General features: G+C 39.3%; 1 protein-coding gene across 1 annotated transcript; it reads right to left on the bottom strand.

The window, feature by feature from the left end:
• Nucleotides 1-1785: 1785 nt before the first annotated feature.
• Nucleotides 1786-23911, bottom strand: aldh1a2 (aldehyde dehydrogenase 1 family, member A2). The gene is made up of 13 exons (XM_068575186.1): nt 23714-23911; nt 15868-15972; nt 15062-15202; nt 14516-14645; nt 12383-12444; nt 11538-11666; nt 9522-9635; nt 7067-7169; nt 6276-6460; nt 5982-6146; nt 5077-5234; nt 4072-4146; nt 1786-3823 (listed from the first exon to the last, which is right to left on the bottom strand). The coding sequence occupies exons 1-13, from the start codon at nt 23828-23830 to the stop codon at nt 3751-3753; spliced, it is 1557 nt and encodes a 518-aa protein (XP_068431287.1). The 5' UTR covers nt 23831-23911; the 3' UTR covers nt 1786-3750.
• Between the last annotated feature and the right edge of the window lie 2475 nt (nt 23912-26386).

Here is a 26386-nt window from a genome sequence, read left to right as displayed (position 1 = left end):
AGTGTGTTCTTCTTGTGCAGTCTACTCCTTAACTTCACAAAGACAGGATCTTGGAAATGTTTTAGCGATCTCAAATGGCCTTGATTTTAATCCAGAACACCTGCAGAGTTGAAACATATTTTTCAGTTTGATTCTTGGGGTAACGCATTATGTGACCTCTTGACATTTGTCATGTGACATGTGTCAAGAGGCTAAGATGCACAGACAGATGAATCCGGTCATTTTTCAAAATAAAAGATCTTTCCGACCTGGATTTAACAACATTGTTTTCATTAATTCTTTCTGTGCGACCCAGTACAAAGAGACCCACGGATAGGTACCAGACCCATAGCGTGAATTTGGAGGGAGACAAAACCCTTTGTCTTAATTATGTCCAAAACTTTTGAAACTCTCATGAATGTCTGTACCAAAATCCATGGCCATCCATTCAATAATTGTCTAGATATTTAAGGAAAACTCATTAAAAAGAAATCTAAAGATGTTGAGATATTCCAGTGTGGACCAATGTGCTGGACTAACAGATTGACCCTCAGTCATGTAGTCAGAGTGGCTTTAACAACTGAAAGTTTGGAAGTTGCACCTCTTGTCTTGTTTAGCTTTGTTTGAACTTCTGATGTATTTTTGCACATGACTAGGACTATATATTTGTCTCTCTTTACACAAATTTTGCAGAGGGTTTCTGATTCCCAGATTTAGAAAACTGTTATTTTCTATAACGTCAAACAACCTTGCCATCTTCACTCCTGCTCAGACTGATTGTCACATCCTCACCGTGTGGAGGAGTCTCTGCTCTCCAGATCTGTTCAGCCAGTACTTCCGGACTCACACTACACTGGAACAAGAGACACGAACAAAGACGCTTGCTCAACATTTCACTGAGAAAAATCAGACCTTTCGTGCACTTATGCACACGTGGAGTGCTATCTCTGAAGAATCTCCAAAAATAAACAAAAACAAAACAGTAAATGCCCTTTTAGTGACAAATGAAAAGGAACAAACATCACACATGATCAACCAGACACAGAGAGACATGTCTATTTTTTTTTACAGTTACTTGTGTGAGAGAATATTATGACAGAACACATAATAGGAAAACCGGCGCTGGAAGCTATACAAATGGCTTTTGAAGGATAACTGTCTATCTGGACGAAGCGTGAATGTCCCTGTCAGTGTGTGGTTTGTTCCCAAGATGATGTCATTAACTGCAGGGTTATTCCTGTAGATACAAAGAAAATAAGGCTTTTAAAAAGGTTCTCTCTTCGGAGATTGTGGCCTGATTTTATCATTTCTTTCTCAAAATGCTTGCATGAAAATATATTTATATTTAGAAAACTCCATGTGGAGATTTTTCAGCACTTTTCCATTCAGTACTGAAACATTAGTTTTAAGTTTTAATTGCTAATGTGGAATGTGTTAGCTTCTTTAATATGTTAAATGAACTGCGGAAAAAATGAAGGAAAGTGCTCAGTTGTTAAAGGAGCTGAGGAGTTAATCAGCATGGGTAAGTTAAAATAGATGTTTAAATTAAGAGGGGATATAATTGCTTGACTCATTGTACCATCGACATTCTTGTGTGAGACCCAGTGTGACTTAATGTAATTAGTTATCTTACTAGAAGACCCATAAAGGTTCATGGCTGCACTTTTACCTTAAGAGTGTGTGTTCATGGTCGACACCGGCATTCCTTGTTGTGTTAACAAGACTGCTGCAATAAGAGCACACTTTTTCATCTTCTCTTTGAAAAGAATGCAGATATCAACTGGGAGGCTGCAGTGAAGTGTCTTTATTTCTGTTCATCTCCAACAATCACACCAACCAGATTCATATTTCTGTTGTTTTATTTATATACGTGTGTGCATTCCTCGCAATGCAGACACGTCCACATCTCCTTGTTTTGAGATGACACTGGATTAATGTAACTGCTTATGTCAATAAACTAATGTTTATGTGGACCCGATGTCCCAAATGATCTTTTTGTACAACATACTGAAGAAAAGTGATTTGACTTTAAATGTATGTTTTTAACTCTTACCTCTGGTTTAATTTAAACAGCATGAGACATGTTTACATTTCTTACACTTAAAATCAACATGTTTTAGACAAAAAAAATAATTGTTGTTTTATGACTTTCGCACAGATTACATTTTGAGACCACATGTAAGACATTTTCTTTTAAAGAAATCGTGGTTAAATTCCATTGAGCTACTTCAGTGGTATGGTAGTAATATTTGTGTTTAATCCTGATGCATTTTCACGTAACCTATTCTCTTTCATCTATTATTTGTTGACTTTCCTCATTAGCACTGACAAAGTTTAAATGTATAAACCAGTGCAGTAATGTAACTAGGTTTATAGATCAGAAATGTAAACGTTAAAAAAGTTATTAAGCAACTGCCGGCCTTGGAAGTTGCTCATCCCACACTCCCCCCATCAACCAATCTACATGTTTGTGAAAGTATCTGGTCTGCTGCATGTTTAATTTGTTTCGGGGTGGGTTTCATCTCTGTAAGTAATTATATGTACTGTCTGAGCGTTTCATAGTTGGAACAGTACAGGTTTTACTAATAACATTAACAACACCAGGGCCCTGCACCTGAAGCAGCTAAATGGAATTCAGTCACCATGAATTTAATTATTTACACAAGCATTTTTCTTACAGTTACCTTTCAAAATGCCTTCTGTACAAAAGGGCTACCTCAGGTAGAGCTGAACACTGTCTTTTATTACCACTTAGCTACATACAGTAAATATGTCTTTTATTACTATTCAGACACAAATATTTCAATCATCCCTTTTGATCAATTTATTTGCAAAAGAGATGCATCAACAATACTTATATAATTCCGTCCTAAAAAATTTAGTGAACTCAACAAATTATTTTCCAGTAAAAAGGTTTTTACTGAAAAAAAAACTATGGTCATTTTATAATTGTATAGCGTATGATTTTATAAACATAAACATAGATGAAAAACAATGAAAATCAGTTACATAATGTTTAAAATACTTCTACTCCTTTTTAGCTGGTGAGAGTAAAATGCTTTTAAGAGGTTAAACTCTTCACGTTTACATCAGTCAAAGGTTGACATACAGTGTTAAGTCATACAAGCTAAAATATAAACAAAGACAATTAAAAATGCATTTTAATTCTGAATTAACATTTCATCCATTCACATGTGAGGCTGACAATATCAGTGGTCTTGAATGAGCTGACATGCTTGCATAAATTCTACCAAGAAAATGACACAAGGTTTTGACGATCATACTGCACAGTACAAAGAGAAACTTCCTTCCAACACATGACAGGTTGCTAGTAAAGGTTTAATTTCAAGTGCGGTGATTGAGTCTCTGAGCATCCAGCATCTGGGGGGATCAAGGTGTAGCGGCTGGCAGGGGGGGGTTGTTATTGGGGTTTGCAGTTAGCAGCCTCCCCCATCGTCTCTGTGAGTGCTTTAGTGTAGTTAGTGGAGGAGGTATACATTATGGTGGTAGTTCAGTGGTTGTCAGTTAGACTGGAGACAGTCACAAACTCAAGGTAGTTAGGGATAGCTGGACAAGGATTGGCTGACTGTCCATGGCGAGCAATGTGGTGGTGATGGAGGAACTGGGAGGGCAGCGAGTGGACACAGCCTGTAGTTACCATGCAGATAACTGGATTTGATGGTTTATTGGGTTTGCCACTGTGGACGGACTGACGAGAGACGGGTCAGTGTTGAGGAAGACGCTACCTCCTCCCACAATTGATGTGGCTTCCTAAGAGTTCTTGGCGACCATCTTCATCGTGATGGTCTTCAATTCTGAGTACTCCTTCAAGCCGCTCTCTCCCCTGGAAACAAAACACAGAAAATTTAAACAATTCTGCTCATTTAGTTAATTTCATGCTGACAGCAGCATTGAAGTATAGTGTATTGAGTGTGCACTGCTGGAAATATTGTAATATATTTGATTAAGATATATGACATGTTCAACAATTTTGGAACGTTTTTGGAAAGTTTTCAAAACCCAAAGTCAGTATTAAAAATATTGTGGTTAATTTGTGTGTATTCAGTGGGCAGGAAGTCAAGTCATACTTACAGTTCACGACCATTGCCAGACATTTTATATCCTCCAAATGGACACTGTGTGCTGAGAGCGTTGAAGCAGTTTATCCTGAGAAATACATAAAACATTGATGACTCTTGTGCGTTTGACTCCTGTGATTTGATATTGTAAAATGGTGTATCATTTTGTCCCAAAGTATTCAAGCTTCATATTGGTTGCTATTCTTGAAACCCTCTGGATTTAACAATAACATTACATTATTGTTTAAAGTTTGCAGGTTGCCTATTTGTGAATTTACTGCACCAGATTGGAAAGGATGCTAAGAAGATTCAGACCAAGGTGGAGTACAAATGGGCACACTTTGGGATTGTGGAAGTAGGGGAAAGGTGCAACCTAAAGACAAAGAGTTTTATGTCTGATAAAAATGGCCATGAGGTTAACAACAACTGACAATGCAAAAATGATCAAATCTTAATCTTAACAATTCCTGGTTGACTGGTACTTTTTAAGAAGCTGTAGTCAATATCAGCTTTGAGGTAATATTGTTTGGAATAGACAGAAAAAAAGAGGGTAATAAAAGACCATTGGTACCAAACAAAATCCTCAACAGTCAAAAGAAGTGATTTGGCAGCATCAAGGTCTCAGCTAGCAGAGGATTGTAGTCAAGTTTGACAAGTGGTGAACAATTATTTGCAGATGACAATATTATGCCTATATTTTAGATATAAGGCTACCTCCACCATACTCGTAACCAGCTACAGGAAAATACAAAAGAAACAAAAACAAGTTTAGGCAAAATCAAGAACTATGAATTTGTACATGTGGGTGTTAGTTTACATTAACAATTTATATTCTGCTTTTGTCTGTTTGCTTTTATATCTCAAATATCTGTGCTGAGGCAAAGAAAGAAAGGAAAACATTTCTTTGTGGTTTGTGTAATGACAGTTTCTGGATGCCAGTGCTTGAAATGGTTGATATTTCCCACATGAGAAATATTAATGATTGTCGCTAGAAGAAAAGACAGACGATGAAACTTACCAGACAGTGCCAGCCTGCATGGCAGTGGTTATGGTCATGGCTTTGTTGATGTTGTTGGTGAATACAGCTGCAACCAAACCATAATCTGTGTTGTTGGCTCTTTCTATCACCTCATCAATAGTTTTGAACGTCATGATCAGCTGGACTGGGCCAAAAATCTGTAAACAGATAGTAATATACAAGTTAATTTACTTACCTTATTTGTAGATATCATAATCATATATTACCGGTCACATATAAAAAAGTGTGAAGAGTTAAGAATAGGAGTTACCATCAATCATCCTGCACTATAATTTCATCCAGAATGTATTTTTTTTTTACCAATGGTGTAAATGAACATTTAAACAAGTACAGATATTTCATTTGATTATAAAGTGGTTCAAATTAGCTACGCCTCGACCAGCTAATAATAAATGCTGCTTACATGTTAATGCATTAATAATAACATTGTAACAAAATAATAACATGATATAATATAATATATATATATATATGTATATATATATGTATATATATTTATATACATATATATATACACACACACATATATATATACATATATATATATATATATATATATATATATATATATATATATATATATATATATATATATATATATATATATATATATATATAAATCATACTATAACGCCGTGAAATGTATTATTCTGCTGCATTTTAACTTGAACTTTTGATATTTAATTTATTTAACTATTTTGACTTAAATTTTAAAGTTTGGAATATGGGACGTTGACTTGAATGGAATATTCTCATATTATTACGTGAATACTTTTACTTGTGAAAAGAATCAGGATACTTCTTCCACCGCTCCATTTCACACAGTTATAAATGCTTGCAAGTTGTGCTGGAGTTATCAAAATCTCAGTTCTTTAACACCGTACCTCCTCTCTGGCGATGCGCATGTCATCCCTCACATTAGAGAAAACAGTTGGCTCAATGAAGAACCCTTTCAAGCCCAGAGCTTTGCCTCCACACTCCATCTTAGCCCCTTCACTGATGCCGCTCTGGATGAACCCCAACACACGATTCTGCTGCTCCAGGCTGATCTGTGGAGGTGTTGGACTGACATTATATGAGAGGCCGGGACAAAGAAGACAAAAACAAACAGACAGAGAATGGCACATTTTGAAAGTAAAAGATACAGGTGGACATAGCTGTAGATCTGTGGACCTTACCTGTGGACCCTGCTCAGTGGTGGGATCAAAGGGGCTGCCGACTATCCTCCTCTTGGCTCTCTCCACACTCCTCCGAACAAACTCTTCATAAATGGGCTCCTCCACAAAGATGCGAGAGCCTGCTGTGCAGCATTGGCCTGCATTGAAAAACACTCCCTGATGGGCCTGTTCTACAGCCAGGTCCACTGGAGAGAAAGGGATTTGTGTAAATCAATAGGTCGATACATTGGTTCTTCCTTTCTTCTGAAATAAATGTGAAATGTGCGCTAACAGAAACTCTTCTCTTCACATTTATATGCAACAACTTAATTTGAAAACAACATAAGTAATGTGCATATTATATCGTTACAACGTTTGCCCCAATATTTATTGGAGCTTTCCTGTGCAAATCTGATACCTGACACCTGAGAGACAGGACCCTGCTGTTGCGCACAAAGGGTTAACGGACCCCTGTGATTTATGGGTCTCGACTGAAGCACCCGACTGAGTCAGGGTCCATTCTGCTGATTTACAGGCCTTAGGGAGCCCCTCTCACGGCTGCTGAAAGCATTTGAAAGCCTCAGCACCCCCAGTTTGGTGAGCCACTTAGAATTCATATGAAACTCATTCATCCACAGGTTTTCATAGTACTACAAAGCTTCTGAGCATTTTAAGAATCTCAGTCCATGTGTGTTTATAAACAGACTGGAGGTCCTGAGAATGGGACACGTGACTTAACAAAATAGTGATAGTGACAGACCACCTAGGGAGGGTGACTGGAGCACTGAATAAAACATAACTTGAAAACTTACAATCAGCATCTGCAAAGATGATGTTGGGACTCTTTCCACCCAGCTCCAGCGTCACTCTCTTCAGGTTACTCTTCCCAGCTGCTTCTTGGATCAGCTTGCCAACCTAGCGAAGAAAACAGATTTTGAGTTTACTCACAGAAATGCAGACCTGCAGCCAGATCAGTAAATCAGATGAAGCTATTAAATAGAAGTTGATTAGCTCCAAACAGGGAACCCATCGGTTGGCCAGCTGAAACAAGAGTTCTGCGAAAACACACAGAACAAATATAATTTACAAGTTTTTGGAGGCAGCAATATGAAACTGCCCCTGGCAGTCATTTGATTTTCAATCTTTTTCTTGTGATATGAAAATAAATTAACTGATATAAAAATGAATAAGCTGGTTCTCAAACCGTGTTTGTGTTGGGTAATCACAGTGAACCACTAATCTCCATTTATTTGTCTTATATTGTCAAGACTTAAACATTATTAAAATACAATTTGAGAGCAGAAAAGCATATATTTGGTTTCCTCAAAATGTCAAAGTGACACAAAAGTGAATGCAAACATGAGTTTCACACAAACACAAGCGGCATCAATGTTCTCATTGCATTTCCCACATTGTCCAACTGATGGAAATGATGTGGCCATTATAAGTCTGCCTTCACATCCTATCCAATTTATCATGATGTTTTTTCTGTCGAACTGGTTCTCATAAGTCTCTACTGAGTCAAATCAGTTGTTTTTACTAATATTTTTTCAATATTGTGAAATGTTATATCAACTCAAGAGATTAGAAGCCTGAGAAACGTATCACACCTCCTTACGAACCGTACACCCTAAACAAGTATTCATCTTCCTGTTACTCATACAGCTCGTTTTAATTCCCGAGAGAACTGACAAGATAAAGCGGAAAAATTCCCTTTCAGTCTTCATTTGAAAAACCCCAACACCAGCATGGAAAAGACTCTTCTCTCACTGTCTTATCTTGTGCCTGAGTCGCTTTAATGAACTAGGATATAATGGAAAACGAGAGAATGGAACGGTATCACTGCTGTGCTGTGGCTTGTACTGAAGCAAAACAACACAATACTTGGCCTGGATTCAATGTTTCTGATGTGTTTCGTCTGTTTTTGATGGGAAACACAAAGCAGCTGACTAAGGGGAGGTTAGCGTGTTTATTCAGTCGTAAAGGAAACACGCTGGGCTGCGAGACTCCTCCATGTGGAGTCACAGCCACATGTGAATTAGTAGGAGGATGAGTTGTGGTCCTAAAATCCACCTGTAGCTACACCGCCACCCTCCACCCTGAGGAGATACCGTGGTGGCCAGTATCCCCCCACCACTGCTACTACAGCGTGGTGACTCACTGTCTGGGCATCAGCAGTCTCTTACAGCACTGCCTCATTCTCTCAGTAATTGACTCCAGATCACATGAAACAACAGGAAAAGTAGTATAAAAAAAAAACGAGGCCACTCACAAAGGAAATGTTCAATCAAGACGAGATGATAAAACAAAGAAGATGTTTGTGTTAGAAGGTGCATTTATGTCAGCTTGCGTGCACTCACTGATTGAGTGTGTCTGTGTGTGTGACATACCGGGATAGGAAAATGCATGTTTTGTGTTATACTGTGCTGGATCATAAAGACACAACGCTATAGCTGAATATAGCTTTCTTGTCATGCTGTCTAATTTGGGTTAGTTAGTGTTTGTGTTATGGATTTCCAGGGACAATAATCTATACCTGTATAGGCTGATTGGAGGTTGCTCTCAACACATATACTCACTTTTCCTCCAACGGTCCACCAGAGTCAAAACAGAGATCTCCATACAATACAAGGCCAATTGGAACATTACATAAACCTGGCTCATTTACCAAAGATGCATGTGTGTACTAGCTGGACTCAGCAACACATACATTCTACATAGGGGTTAGAAAAAGCCAATCTTCATAAATGATCTTGCAGCAAAATAATCTGCTGTCGGTCTGGATTTTTCCTCGGGCCTGAAGAATGTATTCACACCGCAAAACCGCCAAACGCTCAACACCTAACACGGCGTATGTTGATGATTTAGCTTTCCATTAACAGCCCTTGTTCTATAAAGTTACTTGGGTTTATCCTGATGGTAAGTTCAATGAAATGTGTGGTGGAGGTGTGTTAATACAGCAGAGACAGCAGAGGGGAAACAGAAGAGAGGTAGTGTTTTTCACAGAGATGTGTTTGTATACTCTTGACAGTGCAAATATGTGCATGTGTGCCAGATAAAATCAGAGCCCCCTTTCATGAGTAGTAATGACAGGGCACGCAGCATAAGAACCCATTTGTTTGTCATTTAGACTTCAATACAGGCACACAATGTCCCCTAATTACCAAGAATGCTCTTATGCTCTGCACATGTTGGTCACTGTGTCACTTGTGCTGACAAAACAGAGCAGTAGGCAGCTGTTGATCTCAGCCTTGTTATTAAAAGTACCTCGGTTGATCCTGTGAAAGCCACTTTGTCTATGCCCATGTGCGAAGCGATCGCAGCTCCTGCCGTTGGCCCGAATCCTGGCAAAATATTGATGACTCCCGGTGGAAACCCAGCCTGTCAAAACAATATGAGAGGAAACAAGTTTTAGCGGAGATGACAGCAGAGCCAAGCAAATCCACAGGCGGTGTGGGGGAATCCTGACCCAACCCAACCTCCCAACCAGCAAAGAACAGAGAGAATATCAAAAAGACGAAGGCGACAGACAGATAGTCTCCAGAAAGAGGCGAGGCGAGATATGGTAGGGGGCTGACGGGGAGAATGTGGACACTGAGATTTGTACAGCGTGATTAGGCTTTCTATGTTACTGGGATGCTGCATTGTTCCCATCTTGTTTAACTTAGTTTTTGCCTGTATTGTACACAACTGGCTATCCCTGTTGCTACTGACATTGACAATACAATACTATACCACATTTTGGATTTGGGTGCATACTTGTATTAGTCATTGTTAACCGTATTGACTTGACCATCTTAGCTGCACTGTAAATTAAGCTTTTTGTGTCAGTGCTCTTTTGTAATCTGTCAGCACTGATATTTAATGTCCTGTTGACTTTACAGGTAGGGTTGGTAATCATCGAAAACATTTTTGTTAGATTTGTTGAAATTCTCTTGACATCCTGACAGCAATCAATGAATCAAATGCTCCAACAAATACATTTTTTAATTCGGACAGAAAAAAATGGTTGGACGGGCGACATGGCTGTGTACCTGTGCGAAGTCTGCCTGTGCACCCATTGCTTCTCAACGCTTGTAACCGGAGTCTTCCCCAAACTATGAGCTTAACATCTGTGAGTACTAAGAATAGTTATGTATGTTGTTTACATTTATTATGATAGTTTTGGGGGGCGGGTGGGGATTTTGGAGGGAGGTCTGAAGGGACGGGCTGTCAGTTTTGTCAGACGCTTATGCTAGCTGTAGCTACTTTTGGAGCTAGTGCTGTTACCTTCTTTCTTTGGAAAAGAGTTGGCAACATTGGGCTGGGTTTTCTCGGTTGAATAACTAAAAAATCTACCATACTCTTGCTTGTTTCTGATTTGTCTTTACATTTTGTTCATTCCAAAAGTTTCGTTAAGTTCAGGATTACAGGTTTGTCACTAGCTAAGTAGCTTGTTCAAAACTTTTTTACAGAAATTGGCAGAAGACGGGAAACTGCTGTGCAGGCTTGTCCTCTACACTCAGAAGCTCTTTATTGTGGTTTAAACGAGATGACGTGAATGCAGCACAATAGCTCAGCGGCCAACTATTTGCAACAGTAATAACATTATGATTGTGTTTGTGGCTTTTTGCGGTCCTTTAATAAACTTTTCACAATATATGTTGGTTCACATACCTAACAATTTGTTTTAATCTCAATCGCCATAGGAACTGTTCACATAGAAGTGTGTGAATTATCCTAAGCAACCGGAGCATTGTTTCATCAAAGACATGTTGTAGTTAAGTTTTTAAAGTGGAATTTTCAATGGTTCAAACACCACAAACACTGATATATTGGCTTTCATTGTTTTTGGGTAGCAGGAAATGTTTCAGAAATGAAAATCTCAACACTTTAGCAAATGAAATCAGAACTATTCACATAGCTACTTACCACTAGTAAGAGATAAAACATGGTTTTCTATGTGATTTAGACCTTTTAACCATTGAACTCTAGCAAATGTGCTGTCTGGTGTTAATCTTATGGTGGAAAATTAGGATTATAGACTCTGAAGAGATGTGTCGGATTGACAAGTGACACTTTATTAAACATCTGTTTTTTGTCACCTTGTGGCTACATTAATAATGAATCATCCAAATAAAGTGTTGGCCAGATTCATAGTGAACACTGTGTTCTTGGCAAACTGAAGCCTGTAAGTGGTTCACATTCAGTTATTGGGAGTATTAACATTGTACTGCTCAAATAAAATGTTGGCAAACTGCCACATGAACATATGTGTGGTTAGTTGGCAAAGAGATTATTTACCTCCTTGACGAGAGCTGCCATGTAGAGGCAGGTGAGAGGTGTCTGCTCGGCAGGTTTGAGGACAACAGTGTTTCCACATGCGATTGCTGGACCCAGCTTCCATGCGGTCATCATCAGAGGGAAGTTCCACTGTGCGTGACACAAACGCACACACAAACACGCGCCCACACACACAAACGCGCGCACACACATACACACAGCAGAAAAAGACATGATGCATCTGACTGACACACTGGGTGGTCACAAGTCAAGTTCAATAACTCATCGGTCTTAAGTCACTTACTCTCATTTTCACTCTGTCTAAACATAGTCAAGTGAGAAAATGTTCTCGGCACTTGTACAGTATTTTCTCTTCCCACAGTATTCTGAGAAAGCCGGGAAATTGCAACACATGTGCAATAGACCCATATCACTGTACAAAACACAGGCCTGTGTTATTTCTGCTTTACACAGGAGCCCATGGGGCTTAACGCAGAACCACACGCTTTCTGAATTCTTGCACAATCAACAGTGTCTCTTACTCCTTGATCTTTTCTTCCCTTCTCACCATTCGCTTGTCCTCAAACCCACTAAATCCCTTCCTAGCTCTTTTGCTTCTCTCTTCTCGTTCTCTATTAGTTAAACTCACTGGCACCGTAACCTTTGGGGATACCAGCAGGATTTACACATATAAACAGTGAATTACTGGAAAATGCAGAATGTAATTCAACAAAAAGAACAGATTCAAAACCAACAACATCTCTTAGACACTTAACTAATTAATTGTTATAAGCTTTGTTTTTCTCCAAGCTTTTATGTCCATTTGTATTCATCATATGTCATTGAAAAGGAAGCATTATACTCACGGGAATAATTTGTCCACAAACTCCAATGGGCTCATATCTTGTAAATGTCAGATACTCTCCATCTGTGGAGGAACACACACACACGCACACGCACACACACACACACACACACACACACACACACACACACACACACACACACACACACACACACGCACACACACACGCACGCACACATAAACAGACAAAGATAAATCACTTATAGCTCTAGCAGTGAGTAAAAAGCCTGAAAGACATGAAAAATGTCACCACCTGATACCACAGGTGTTGTTGACTCAACATGTTAATTTGTAAATGAATCCACACGCAACATTCCTGGTTGCTTTACCCCAGTGAGAGATTACATTGCTCTTCGAGCCAAGTACAGCGCAGGCATGTGTGTAACTGTTTTAGGTCATAGAGATGGGTGTTATGCTGGAAATCTTTGCTCATTCCTCTTGCATTACTGATGTAAAAGGAGGTACTTGCTGAGGGTGTGCCATGCTTGTTCATTCTCCACAAAAAACAATTGATATTGAGAAATGTGTGTCTAAATTTGCTACAGCAGTTGTCAGCTGATGAAACATTGCCTCATGTTGCAATTGGACTGGAATGACCAATGGTTGATGACAAGCCAGATAATCATTGTCAATGTGTTGCAGTAAGATAAGACAATGGACACAAAACTGCAGCACAGTTTCTCATGTCAACCTTTCTCCTTAATACCAAAGTGGATGCTGGGTATTTCAAAGCTGTTATTGTTTAGGAGAATGAAACTATAAACCTAATAGACATGAGCTTTTCAGGAGGCGCTCAAGTATCTGTGAGGTGTGTTTGGAAGCATGACTCCTTCAAGATGATTTATATTTCAATTTGGAATCAACAATGTAAACTAGAGTAAACTGTGAAGTCAAAGGTTCACCACATAATGTTACTACTCTTTCATTTTACACTTTCTGGGAAGACAAATTCAACATAATAATCTCAGCATAACTGCATAAATACTGAAGGGTTGTTGAAATGGCTTGCACTTCATCCTTACAGGTGAACAAACACAATTACTGACAGACTTATATCATACAGGCTGCAGGAATACCCTTGTTTATTTCCTCTGAAAGTCTAATAGAGCATTGAAGCTTAAACCAAAGCCCTGGCAGAATGCTTAGCACGGTTGGTTTGGCAGCAGTGTACAAGAGAAGCTTTGAGAGGGACAATACGGTGGTATCAGGAGGTTTCCCATGTCCTCTCTCTTATTCTATTTTCCTTTTTTGTGCTTCCTGTTGAAACAGACAGCCAACTTTCTCCTCTCCTAACCCCCAAATTCAAATGCCTTAGAGAGGGGACACTGATGGCAGCCTCCGCAGGACAATACATTTTTGGATTGATTGCTAATTTGATACCTTACTTTGATGAGTATAAGTGTGCTTTTTCTACCAAGCCTTTGCCAATGCCAGACAGCAGACACTGACACAGTTAGCAACTGGCTGGCGAACACAGTGGAACATTTAGCAGCTTAAGTGTCAGATATTTCCTTCAGGTAAAAGATAGTTAATATTGTACTTACATTGGTCAGGTGACCAGAAACACAACAAATAAAAATGATGATGCTCTGTAACTTCTGGTTGTAATAATAAGCAACTGTTTGTTACCAACTTTGGCATGTCAACGTAAAAGGCGATATGTTGGTGTTATGTGTACAGCATGTTTCCAGGTCCCCCAATAGGCCAGAATCAGCTATAGCAGGTTTGAAATGTTTAACGTTTTAACCCAGAGAAAAGAAAAACAAATCTAATTTTGGGTCCCAAATTGCATTATTTTGAACTTTGAGCTCATATGTTGACTGCTCAGAGGACTGTGGGCAATAGCTAGAAAAACATGCAGACTTTTATGCTACAAAATGCATTGGAAAGGAAACGATAGTTTGGTATTTTGTTGTACTATGTATCGAATATGCTAAATCTTTTTCGTCTCACTAAATAGTAGTATCTGAATTGGAACGTGTCAGAGAAGTCATATCTGATTGTCATTATCTGACCGAGAAACCTACTTTTGATACTGCATAGTTTTTCAGTTAAAAACTAACCATGCATCCCAACAATACTCTCGTCTCTATTTCACTAAACCTCTGCTGTAGTACTCGAAGAGGAATCTTACCCATTGGAATGGAAGTACCGTGGATCTTGTCTGCATATCCAGCGAAATATCTCAGTGTCTTTATGGTTCCTTGGAGGTCCAGAAACAGGGTGGGCAGGAAAGGCTTCCCACTGTTCAGTGACTCAATAGTCTGAAGAGAGACGGGGGAGACGGTTGAGAAATATGTGATATAACCTTGTGATCCTCACATAATTCCATACTGTTCCCGTCTTTACACTCTCCCGTGGGTGAAATGTGACACTAAGATAACACCAACCTTCAAATACAGCCCCTAAGTTACAGTTATATGTTCTCTTTAAGTCAAAGCAAGTTTATGAGAATTGTTCAAACACAGCGACAACTCAAAGTGCTTTGTAGAAGATATAAAATGATATAAACAGACAAAGGAACAATTGTTATACTTCTCTGCAGTTATAGTTCTGCAGTTCTGCTTCAAGCGGATGAGAGGACGTTTTGTTATTATATACTTGAGGATGACAACATAGTTTTTTCAAACTGAAAAGTTATTAACATTAATTCGTTCAGCGACATGACAATATAACTTACGGCGAGATAGACGCTGTCTCTCTCCACCAGATCAGCCAGTTTGGCCAGCAGACGGCCCCTCTCGGATGCGTCCATCCTTCGCCATACGGAGCCCAAAGAAAAGGCACGTCGAGCCGCCTGCACAGCTTTATCAATATCAGCCTACGAGACAAGATGGACAATAATGACATACTAATCCATGAAATAGGTATCGCTTTGTACTTTTTATGACCAAACCATACACCTGAATATTTTTCTCAGTTTATTTTTCTTTTCCAGACAAGAACAACTGTTAGCACACCACATCATAAGAGATTTATTCCTAATTGCGCTTCTGCAACATGGAAGCAGCACAACTAAAACAAGGGTTTAGGCTGTAGTAAGAGTAAGTGTGCTGGAATGTGACAAAGTACATTTTCTCAAACAGTGTATACTTAAGTACAATTTGGATTTTGGATTTGGATTTGGATCTCTAATTCATTAAATTGCAGAGGGAAATGTTGTACCCGCTTGTTATTGATTTAACCACTAAGGAGTATATGAAGTAGTTCAAGTTTGCTCCCTCTTGATTTACAATATGTAAATATGATGTTGACATGTTAATGTATCAATTAGAAATATACAATCATATGATAACACTAACAGAGACCGTTCTGCATAATGACTATTTTAACTTTTGATACATTAAATATATCGTTTTGCTTAAATGCCCAACTTTTACCTGGATTATTTATATAGTATATAGTATATGTGCATACGTATATGATATGTAAGATGACCTTGTTTTCAATGAAAAACATTGATGGAAGATGCCATGCTGTATTTACCTTGTCTGCTTCCTGGACCTCACATATCTGCTCTCCAGTAGCCGGGTTGTAGGCAGGAAAGACCTTCCCACTAACAGAGTTGTGCCACTCATTGTTGATGAAGAGCTGAAGGGGAAAAAAAATGCATTTTTTTTTTTAGTAATACATCAAATAATCTGAATATTAAATCATGAATGCAGTTTCCTTTTGCATGAATTAAATGCAAAATGCAAAAAAAAAATATAATGAAAACCCATAATCAAACTTCATAAAAACTTAATTCGACTACAAAGCAAACAAGCGTGAGTGGAAAGTGATGACTATCTTTGTTTCAAAATATGTTATTTTTTGTCATCATTTAATCCCATGCTTGTAGTTGAGGCTGTGAAAGACGAACAGTCCCAGCTCTTCCGGCTCTTGTGTAAGGGATATGGGAGAATCTCTGGAAATCTGGACAGAGATTCCTGCCTGTCCTGCATTGCTCTCTGGGGAGTACTCCACTATCCAGACAAAGGGGTGGGGGTGTTGTGGGGGGTGCAGATAAATCCCTATCAGACACCAGACCCCCACCCACCAACCCACTAACCCACCCCCAAGCACACAGACACACGTTTCACAACATCGCTGTTCGTTTACGAGATCATAAAACACGTGCCGCGCTTGGTTTCTGTGATGCGTTAAAGCAGGTCTTCCGTTAAACAACCGCCTGGGATTCCAAACAGGACATATTTAACATCTATTAAGCCCAAAGGAAAAATAAATGTTTACAGAGTCACAGCGCTGAGAATCATGGCCCATAAAATACAAGCAAACCCTTCATAAGATGATGAAAGGTGGAACAAAAAGAAAGGTGTGATTTGAAATTTGTGAATATATCTTACGTAAGCTAGGTCATAAGAAAGAGCTCCTTCCTCACTGACATGTTTAGATCCATTAGACAGACTACTCTCACACTGTTTTTAATGGCTGTCAGTCTGCTTGATAGATAGAGTGTAGGGAGAACATCTGCTGGCACAAATCCGTCTGTGTATACATATGCTCTTACCGTCCCTCTACTTTAGAGGAGTTTAGATGCACTGAAAGCAAACCTGAGAGCAGAGTTCAAGTATCCCACTGGCCTAAGCCTCCCTAAACTCTCCAACATGTTTACCTCTATAAACGCTGGGTTTTAAGCACTATTTAATTGGCTGTAAACTGTTACCCGTGTTTACTTTCGGGTTGGTATAAAATGCCAAGGAGTCTGAGAACTGTTGGAGTCACAGCAAACACATCACTCTGCCTCCCTCCTCCTCTTCATTCCCACGGCTCACAGGCTCATAATGCGGTCTCTCTGTGTATGAATAACTCACATGCAGACGTTTAAGGTGTTCAGTATCTGTGTGTACCACCCCACAGAACCATACGTCACAGACTCATTCCTCTACGTTTCCTTTGTACTGGTCACACACACCATCCCCCACACACCTTAACACACACACACACACGCACGCACGCACACACACACACACACACACACACACACACACACACACACAGATATAGACAAGGCAGGAGAGGCTTCTCTCTTCCAGCCCAGTGTTCTCAGGCGCCTTCCATCAGAGGCCACCTTTAATCTGACACTCATTAAGAGCACTTCATAAAATTGTCAGTAACGATAAGGAGCAGAGGGCCAGCTACAAAAACAGAAAGTCCTGTAGAGCACTGAATTAGTTTTTAAATTTATAGGGGCCACTGAAGTGGGGCACCCTAAATCAGAGGAGCCCCCTGACAGCCTCAACAGTCTGAGCAAGAATGCAGACCATGGGTAGCTTTATGCATGGCGTAACCCCTCTCACAAGACGCTGCTAAAGGAGAAAGGATGAAGCACGAGAACAGGAGAGCGGGCCGCCACCTAAATCACGGCTAGAAAAGGACAAATGTCAACCGACGTTTGGCTCGGTCCTCTCTCTGGACTCGGACTGGTGTTAGACTTTTGTCTCGTTCCATTGAAAGACTTGATTAAGATGACAGGGCTGAGTTGTAAATCAACTCTCGATGTTTCTGAAAATTACTTTTAGGATCATTTGGGCGAGGGGCGAAGAACACAACAATGAAAAAGCAAGTGCAAGGGTGCACATTTTTAAATGACTTATCGTTTTTTTTCTTTCCCATTCTCTGCAGGGTCGTTACCATCCCTTAACATGTTGTTTTCATGCTTATACAAATCTGCGTTGCCAGTAAGTACTAAGAAATAACTTGCTGTCCAAATATTTTTCAAAATCTATAAATATGTTCTGTTCTTGCAATGCACAACTTTAAATTAAAAAGGTGAAAAGTATTTTGTGCCGCTTCATTGATTAAGAATCACATTAGAACAGACAAAAAGCTGTGATCTGTGATGCCTGACGCATAACGAGGAGGCCTGATGTGGATTAAAGCTGAGCAGTAAGCATATAGGTCAAGACTTTCTGCATGGGCCACAGGGCAGCTGCAAACATTTAGCAACTCCCAGGCTTTTCTGCAAAAGCTGTCAATCACTTCAACCAGGAGAGCCTGGCCATGGGATAATGCAAAGATTAGACATGATATACACAAACACATTTCAAAATGTTTTTTTGTTTGTTAATTTGGCCATTTAATGCATGCGTCTTAATCATCACCATCCATTACAAAAGGTTTTGCACACCCAAAATACATTTTAAAAAATCAAGATTTGTTGTTTCTCGCACCAAGTAAATTGTTCATGTCTTTTTTCATGTTACCAAAACTTTGAGTTGAAAAATGTACTTTTTGCGAGTGAACTGTAATGGGATGTAAGAAATGTTAAAATACTTTCTGCAGCCAACAAAACATCTTTAGCTCTTTGCTTCTTTTCACAACTCGGATGCAAACGGATAAAAGAATAGGTTATGCTACCTCTTTTCTTTTCAGAGGGGCAAGGTTAAGAGGTGGGGTGAATTGGTAAGAGGGGGGTTTTAGTGTGTGGGTTTATTTATGTGTGTGGGCGTTTATACACAACACGCCAAGATTCCACAGCCAGACAAGTTCTAGCTTCCCGGGCACCTGCAACACTCGTCTGCGCAGGAAGTTTCATATCCTTCCCTTATCACAGGCACTCTATTTCCTCTCTGGATGCTTTTCAAAAGTGTTAGAACTACTACTGTTACCAGTTAGTGGGGCGCACGTGAAAGTGGAGACCAGCTGGTGTTTTTTCTCCTACTTCTCTCCACATGTCTGACACCATGGAGCCTTCATGTTTTTCATTCACACACCCACAGACAATGCCACCCTGCGCTCTTGGGTTTGGTGAGGGCGGCCTCGCTGTCACTGATTGGCAAACGCCTCTGTCTCACTATTGTGTGTGTGCAAGTGGTTGAAGTTGTTCGTTGAAGTTTCGTGAGAAGTGTTTATTTGAAATAAGGCTGTAATTATAAACCTATGAAATTAAATTCTTCCAGTAGACAGAGAGACTTTGCACGTCACTGAAGTATCAGACAGTTTTCAGGCTCATAAGATGCTAATTTCTTTTATATTTTTTAAACCTGAGAAAGGGATGTTAGGTTTTGCATTTTACAGTTAAATCCATCATTTCGGCAGAGTTTCTGTTCAGATTCGTATCTGATGAATGCATTTTTAAAGTCTGTAATATGTTGGGTCATTAATTTATCCAATCTGCATCCAAACCGCAAACGTTTAATGTTTACATATCTGACTAGAGCAAAATAAAAAGAAAACAACACACACATAAATCAACAATGAAATGAACCTTTTCCTCTCACTACTAGTGTTTTTTTCTTGAAAAACATCTGAGGTTTGATGGGTTTCCTGTGTACTTAACCAATCCTTTAAAACTCAGGTCAAGGATATGTTTAAAGAACAGTAGTTTCACTCGTGGGATCAGTGGACAGAGAGAAAGTCATTTTTAAGAAACGTGATGCGTTTCAACAGACAAATAAACATCTAAAAAAGCTTCAGTCTCTACTGTGCCTCAGAAAAAGAGTCAATACTCCAACAGATTTATGAAGCCAAGTGTTTTCCAGAGTGACACCGTAAGGATTTACACGTTGCTTTTCAAGAGAGCCGCAGACTGAAGGTATGGGAAGTTAACAGGGCAACCTTGCTGTCACTGCTCTTCCTTAAACAGTGATTAAGAGACGGGGGACATGATGTTGACGTGTCTGCTAAGATGATAATTTACACTCGCTGCACAAGTAGGCATTTCACACCAATGGACATATTAATGACAGTGCACACTTACCCTGTCACAATCAAAGAGATGTGTTTTAGAGAGTATGTGGCCATGTGTGTGCGAACAGGGAAATTGTGTAAGCAAAGACAGGGAAAAGGGGGGAGAGCTCTCGCTGTGCTCGTTGTGATAAATCATTGAGTTGCATAGTATCCCCTAACTTGGGCTCTGTTTGATCTTGATTGCAGTAAGATGGTGGTTTTGAAGTGAAAAACTCCAGAACTGCAGGTCAGGCTCTGTCGAGGCAGGGCCACTAACCCACACAGTGAGACAGGGTCATAATTTATACCCTGGTGGACAGCACCGAGCATCGGGGAGCCCCAAGCCTCCATCTGTGCTATCTCAATCAGTGACAGATTGATGGAGCCTCTTATTCATCCAAATTGAGTGGTTGTCTCGGCATAGACGGCTTTACAAATACTCTGGTGTTCGGCAGACAGGTTCTGCCAAGGTTCCTATGGTGAAGGTGCACTGATGTCACCGTGAGCAAAGCAACACAGAAAATGTGTAACTTAGTTTAGGAGATTTGTTGAGGCAACAAACAAGGCCAATGAATTGGATCCCTCAATCTTGTCTTTGTTAATGTTCTATTTGTAGCACAATTTACTGTTATTACCCTATGAAATAATAAGGTTACAGTAAACGCAAGGTGGACCTACAAACCACATTACACAAAAGCAGATTTTTCTTCATACATTCTTCTTGGTTGACTGCAATCATGTTAAAACATCAAGTTTTGTGGAGGGGAAAACAATGAGCTGACCTTACACTTTCACAACAAACAACATTTTACAGACTGCTCCTTCAAAGTAAAAGCAAAAGAGTTATTACCACCCCAGTAAAAATTTGTCCCACTAAACGCTTTAACAACTCAATCAGTGAACGGTGTGAAAAACTACAAAGGCCAGAAGTATCGCCCACTCAAAAAAGCAGGAAAAGTTTCTCTATTTGCTTTAATTATTAATCTCTTCTCTCCTACCACAAGTGGAACACATCAATAAATAGCTTCCATGGCTTTCTTATTTATGGCTTCCTTCGTGGTCCTATCAACCTTTAAACTGTTTCTGTCTTATAACACAGCTGTTGGAGCCTTCTAGCAATAGAAATGTGGGGGTAGGGGACAGGACAACCAAGAGAGAGCTTTACTCCTCAAGCTTTTAACTACAAGAGAGAGGAAGCATGAAAACTAAAATTGTTGCATATGTGAATATCGATAGACTAATAACAGATTTCCAATCTTGTATAAATGCACACAAGAAGGAAGATATCTTTGCTGATATGATTACCGTGTCGGTGACGGTGAGAAGTTCATGACTTGTGAAAAGCACAAGGGGCAAACCTTGACTGCAGTATCACACGCTCACGTCATAGAAGCAACCCTGTTCAGCGGTGATACTGTATCAGCCATATCTCTATATCCAGGGTGGCTCACATGTAATCTTTTTTATTGCAAAACAACACATTTATTTGCATGTAACTTAGGAAAAGCTTAATATAGCAGTCATGTTGGAGAAAAGTTGAATGTAACATTGTAAAAACGGTATCTGAGGAAAAGTAAATCTGTGTTCAGAAGCTTGCAGCTCCATCCACACGTCCTGTAGGCCAGTGACCAGCATTGCTTGTTTCCCTTGCAGTCGGTGGGGTGGAGAACAGGAACAGGGTGTGGGGGGAGCCCACGCCAGGGGTTCCCATAAATCAGGGCCCTTCTGCCCCCTATATCCACCAAACCAACAGGGACTGGATGATCCAAATTCCAAGGGGTTAATTCACCAAGTCGCTCCCTAAATTTCCTTCTGTACACCATTTTGTCCAAGTCTTTAACCAACACTCTGCACTAAGAGGGAATGGAAACAGCCCTTTACTGCATGTATCTTCACGGTACAGCAGCAGCATGCCCTTTGCACTTAAAACACTGAGGTATGTGTTAACACAGAGCAATTATGGCAGTGACTGAAGTTACACCGCGCTATCGTGAATTTAACCTCTATGAGACGTGCCCTTTAATCTCAGTAATCACAAAACACTTGCTCTGCAGCTTAAATATTCTTTCAGTAGAAACAGAACTGCAGAAGGTTGCATCCTGTAAACACAGTAAATATTACAAGAATCTCAGAGGATCTTTAACTGATGACCTCAATGTACTTTAAAGCGTCAAATGTGGGCATATGTGACTATGAAAAGAAGAAGAAAAAGGACCTATGAAGACATTGCAGAGATGGTATCGAACATGCTTGAGCCATTTTCAACATGTGTGTATTGGCTGATGACTTGTGGTGGGTCAAGACTCACATTCAAAGCACGAAGGCTTTAAAGACTGAGATTCACTGATTAATGATTGATTCAGTTATGCAAGAGTATATGTACTGCTATGTTTTTATTATGGTAACAAAATGTTGAAGAGTGATCATTGTACGATTATTTACGATTCTAACCAGATGTTTTAATCAAAAAAATCTCTGGAAGCATATTTTTGTATCTGCAACATGATTTGTTTCGTGACTCAAATAGAGTTCTTTGTTTGACTCAAGCTCTTTTCTCCAGCTGTGCCTGCATCTTTTTTCTCCCACCCACACACTGCTGACTGAACAACAATCCAAAAACTGCTCTGATACCACATTTTTTCTTTGATGTGCATTTTGAATTAAACATTTACTCACTAAAGAAGCTTGCTCTTAATGGGACTGTGCTTTAAATTACTGCCACATCTTTGGACTTGACTAAAATATGCATTTAAAGTCTATGAAGGAAAAGACCGAGACCTGGCAGAAAGAATTTGGGTTGTTTTGTTTGCCCACAAACTCAGCTTTTGCCACTGATACCAAGCATTGTGAGTAATCAAGACAAATTAAATTAAGAACTTTATGACACATTGGATACCACAAAGTTATTGAAGTGAAACAATATAATCATGAAGAAAAATTTGATATAAAGAGAAAGATTTGGCTCTAATCTTGCAATCTTTTACAAGTATCCCTATAATTACTTTCTTTCAACCTGAACTGAAAAATACATTTTATTAAGTAGCTTTTGTGCAGTAAATGTGATGACGTTAGTCTGTGTCTTCAGGTACAATGTGCAATACATTTAAAAAAAATGATATCGTAAAATATAATTGTCCTCGGGATGTAAGAGACTTTTCTAAACAAGCTCGAACTATGACATGTCTTATTACAATGTTATCGTGCTCCTAAAATCTGTAACAATTATAATGTGCCAAAGTGTATCCGAAATCAACCATCAGTCTTTATGATAATTTATTAGTAGACTGAAATTTTGAAATATAAAATTATGTTTTGTCAGGTAACGTGAGACCATTCAAGCACCCCAAAAAAGTATTGTTAATAACAGTATGTTATCAACTTATATAATTTAAATTATCTTGTCCATGAGTTATTGATTATTTAACTCCGAGATACAATGAGCACGTGGACGCGGAAGAGACTCATCGGGACTTTAAAACGTACAATCAGTTAATCAGTAACAAAGTTTAGGCAGGCGATTTTTTTTCCAGCCCCGGCTCTGAGTGAACTACCCGGTCTGATGCTGACACACGAAAAGTTGAGTTGAAAACAGATCAGACGTCTAAAGAGCAGAAGCGGATCGTTGCGCGCAAAGCGAGTCGGTCGGCGGCCAGAAACAGACCTGAGTGTACTTGATCTCCGGGTCGGGCACCGGGGAGGGCATCAGCTGGAGGGATGCCATGAGGGCTGCGGGGTCGCTCTTCACCTCTCCGGGGATCTCGATCTTACTGGAAGTCATCGCGGCTGTCTCTCCACTCGTCTGCCTGGTGCGCCTCTCAGGGGTTTTTCAACAGATTTCTGATTAGGACTTTGGGTTTCTTCCTGGGTTTATAGCCAGGTGTCAGCCGCAGTTCTTTTTCATTGGGCAAAGAAAAGGGCTGTCCTTTTGAAAATTTAATTCACGCATTTACATAAACGATCTCAGCCATGCGTGTTGAGGAGGAGAAACACTTCCACCCCACCCACCTAACACTCCCATACACTCCTTCCACTGCTTTCACCAACCAGCAGCCGACAGCTTTCTAAAGTAATACATAGTTTTACAAAAAAAAAAGAAAACACTGCGCCATAAAGTAATAAAAGAGTTTTGACTTGAACATCGTGTTACTCACAGGTATTATGGTATGTGCACTAAATAATGAGGCTGTAAATGAAGTTGGACCTATTTGTTTAGGGTAGAAATGGGCCCTTATATAAAGACCATAGTTCCACAAACTTACTGCAGCATAAGTGTATAAGTCTTCATATCTTTCTGGCAAACGACGTCCATTTAGTAGCTGTTCTGGACGTTTTACGACGTGCGCGATCTTCATCAGTTGTCATGCAGTCAGATGTTCATATTTCCATTTTTTTGACCACTATGAGGTTTTCTCGCCCATATTGGCATGCAAGTTGAGACTGAAAATTCATCCTTGACATACAAGTTATCTGCATAACTCTTTACGAAAACATATCCAGTCACATTCTGACATCAACATTAACCATTTCCTAAGTGGCACGGAGGTGTCAACCTACCTTCCTCGGCTTGCTATGACCCTGTGGTCTTTATTTGCCTAACACAACCTCCCGATGGTCTAAGATGTTATGTAAATGTAGACTAGAAGGATTGTTGCTACTTGCTGGGGTGTTGTAGGCAGAGATTTGTCCTACAGGTGATAATTCCTTACAGCGCCTCCTTTAAACCTCCCAATAAACATCCATGGATCAATTAGTTGTGGCGATCGTGTCTCAGAAAACTAGGAAGGAATTAAAGCGAATCTTGATCTCTTCACACGATCGTAACAGTTCGAGGGCAAATCAGAAGTTGATTTGTGGTTTAGATCAATACATCCCTGGTCAGTGAAATAACAATATAGTTTCAAAACAAGCTCATTTGTTGGTCCACTCAGTCAGAGGAAGGGTCTTTACGTTCTGGATTTCATAATCGGAGCTTCTTGACAGGACAAAGGAGTGTGGAGACAGATGCAGGCCCGTCATTTGCAAATTCCCGGAGGATGCTGTTTCTCCATCAGCACGTCACCCTTTTTTCACAGCATGGGCGACACTCTCAACGTGTCTGTTTCACATCAAAGAGGACGTGTCTGAAACAGTGACATTGATTAATGCATTCAAAACATCCCATCCTCAGCCTGTCGCCTCACCTTTTCACAAAGCACAGTAAACGGAAGATAAGACATACCGGTGTGACAAACTTTAGAGGCGGCGGTTCAAATGTATTCATGGAGCTCCCTCTGTTGGATGGACCTGGCCTCGGACACGTCAGATATCACATATTATTCAAAGTTGTAACAGTATTTACAAAGAGTAGTTTCATAAGATGTGTGGGATTGTGATTGTGACAACAAGGAATGAGCTAAGCAAGATGAACGGAAATGTGACTGATGCCATTAACATTAAGATGAACATTAAGACAGGTGAGTGAGAAAACTTTATATATGACAAAAAGAAAATGTGCCCAAAAAAGCAACGTTAACTGTGAAGTTGTTAGTTAAAACAATTATAGAAAAGAAAAAGATGATAATTAAATAGATGTATGTGGAGTATTTTTTTGTTGTTTTGTCTTCTTTGTTCGTTGGTCTTCTTCTGTGCTTTATCAGAAAGAAATCTATCAGGTGTAATACACACACACACACACACACACACACACACACACACACACATATATATATATATATATATATATATATATATATATATATATATATATATATATATATATACATATATATATGTATATATATATATATATGCATATATATATATATATATATATATATATATATATATATATATATATAAATAAATATATATATGGCTCTAATATAATATTATATATATGTGTGTGTGTGTGTGTGTGTGTGTGTGTGTGTGTGTGTGTGTGTGTGTGTGTGTGTGTGTGTGTGTGTATTTCAGAGTTGTGTTGTATACAGATTTCACCACCATTATTTAAACATTGTTCTGGAGCATTTAAACAGACACATGACAGTCGATTCATTAAGGCAAATTGGTATTATTTTTTAACTTAAAAAAAAAATTTGAATACCAAAAATATGGAAAAGCGTCACATACTTGATGTAACATCAGCTAAAATGAAGAAGTGTATTTATGATCTGAATTACGACAATTATGTAGCCTATAAGGTGGGGCCTCAATCATCAGAGATTTATAAAATGTAATTGTTATGAAATTATGTTGGAAATATTCATACTGTCGTTCTAAAAAATCCATTGACCTGAAAGTGTTTCATTTTTTTTTCACTGAGCCAAGTTTATATTTTAAAACTTCTACATCATCC

This window comes from Clinocottus analis, unplaced genomic scaffold, assembly GCF_023055335.1.
Source record: "Clinocottus analis isolate CAN_PGR_092001 unplaced genomic scaffold, fCliAna1.0.p SCAF_1, whole genome shotgun sequence".
NCBI classification, from domain to species: domain Eukaryota; kingdom Metazoa; phylum Chordata; class Actinopteri; order Perciformes; family Cottidae; genus Clinocottus; species Clinocottus analis.
Note: the sequence above shows the minus strand (reverse complement) of the source record. Positions and strands in the feature narration are given on the sequence as shown.

Bases quoted from the DNA above. Each gene is read 5' to 3' on its own strand.
- aldh1a2 (XM_068575186.1), bottom strand. From the start codon at position 23,830: ATGACTTCCAGTAAGATCGAGATCCCCGGAGAGGTGAAGAGCGACCCC. The intron at 11,667-12,382 runs GTGAGTATAATG...TGTCACGCACAG, and splicing joins TTTGTGGACAAATTATTCCC to TGGAACTTCCCTCTGATGAT. The intron at 3,824-4,071 runs GTAAGTATGACT...TTTTGTTTCCAG, and splicing joins TCTGGCAATGGTCGTGAACT to GGGAGAGAGCGGCTTGAAGG.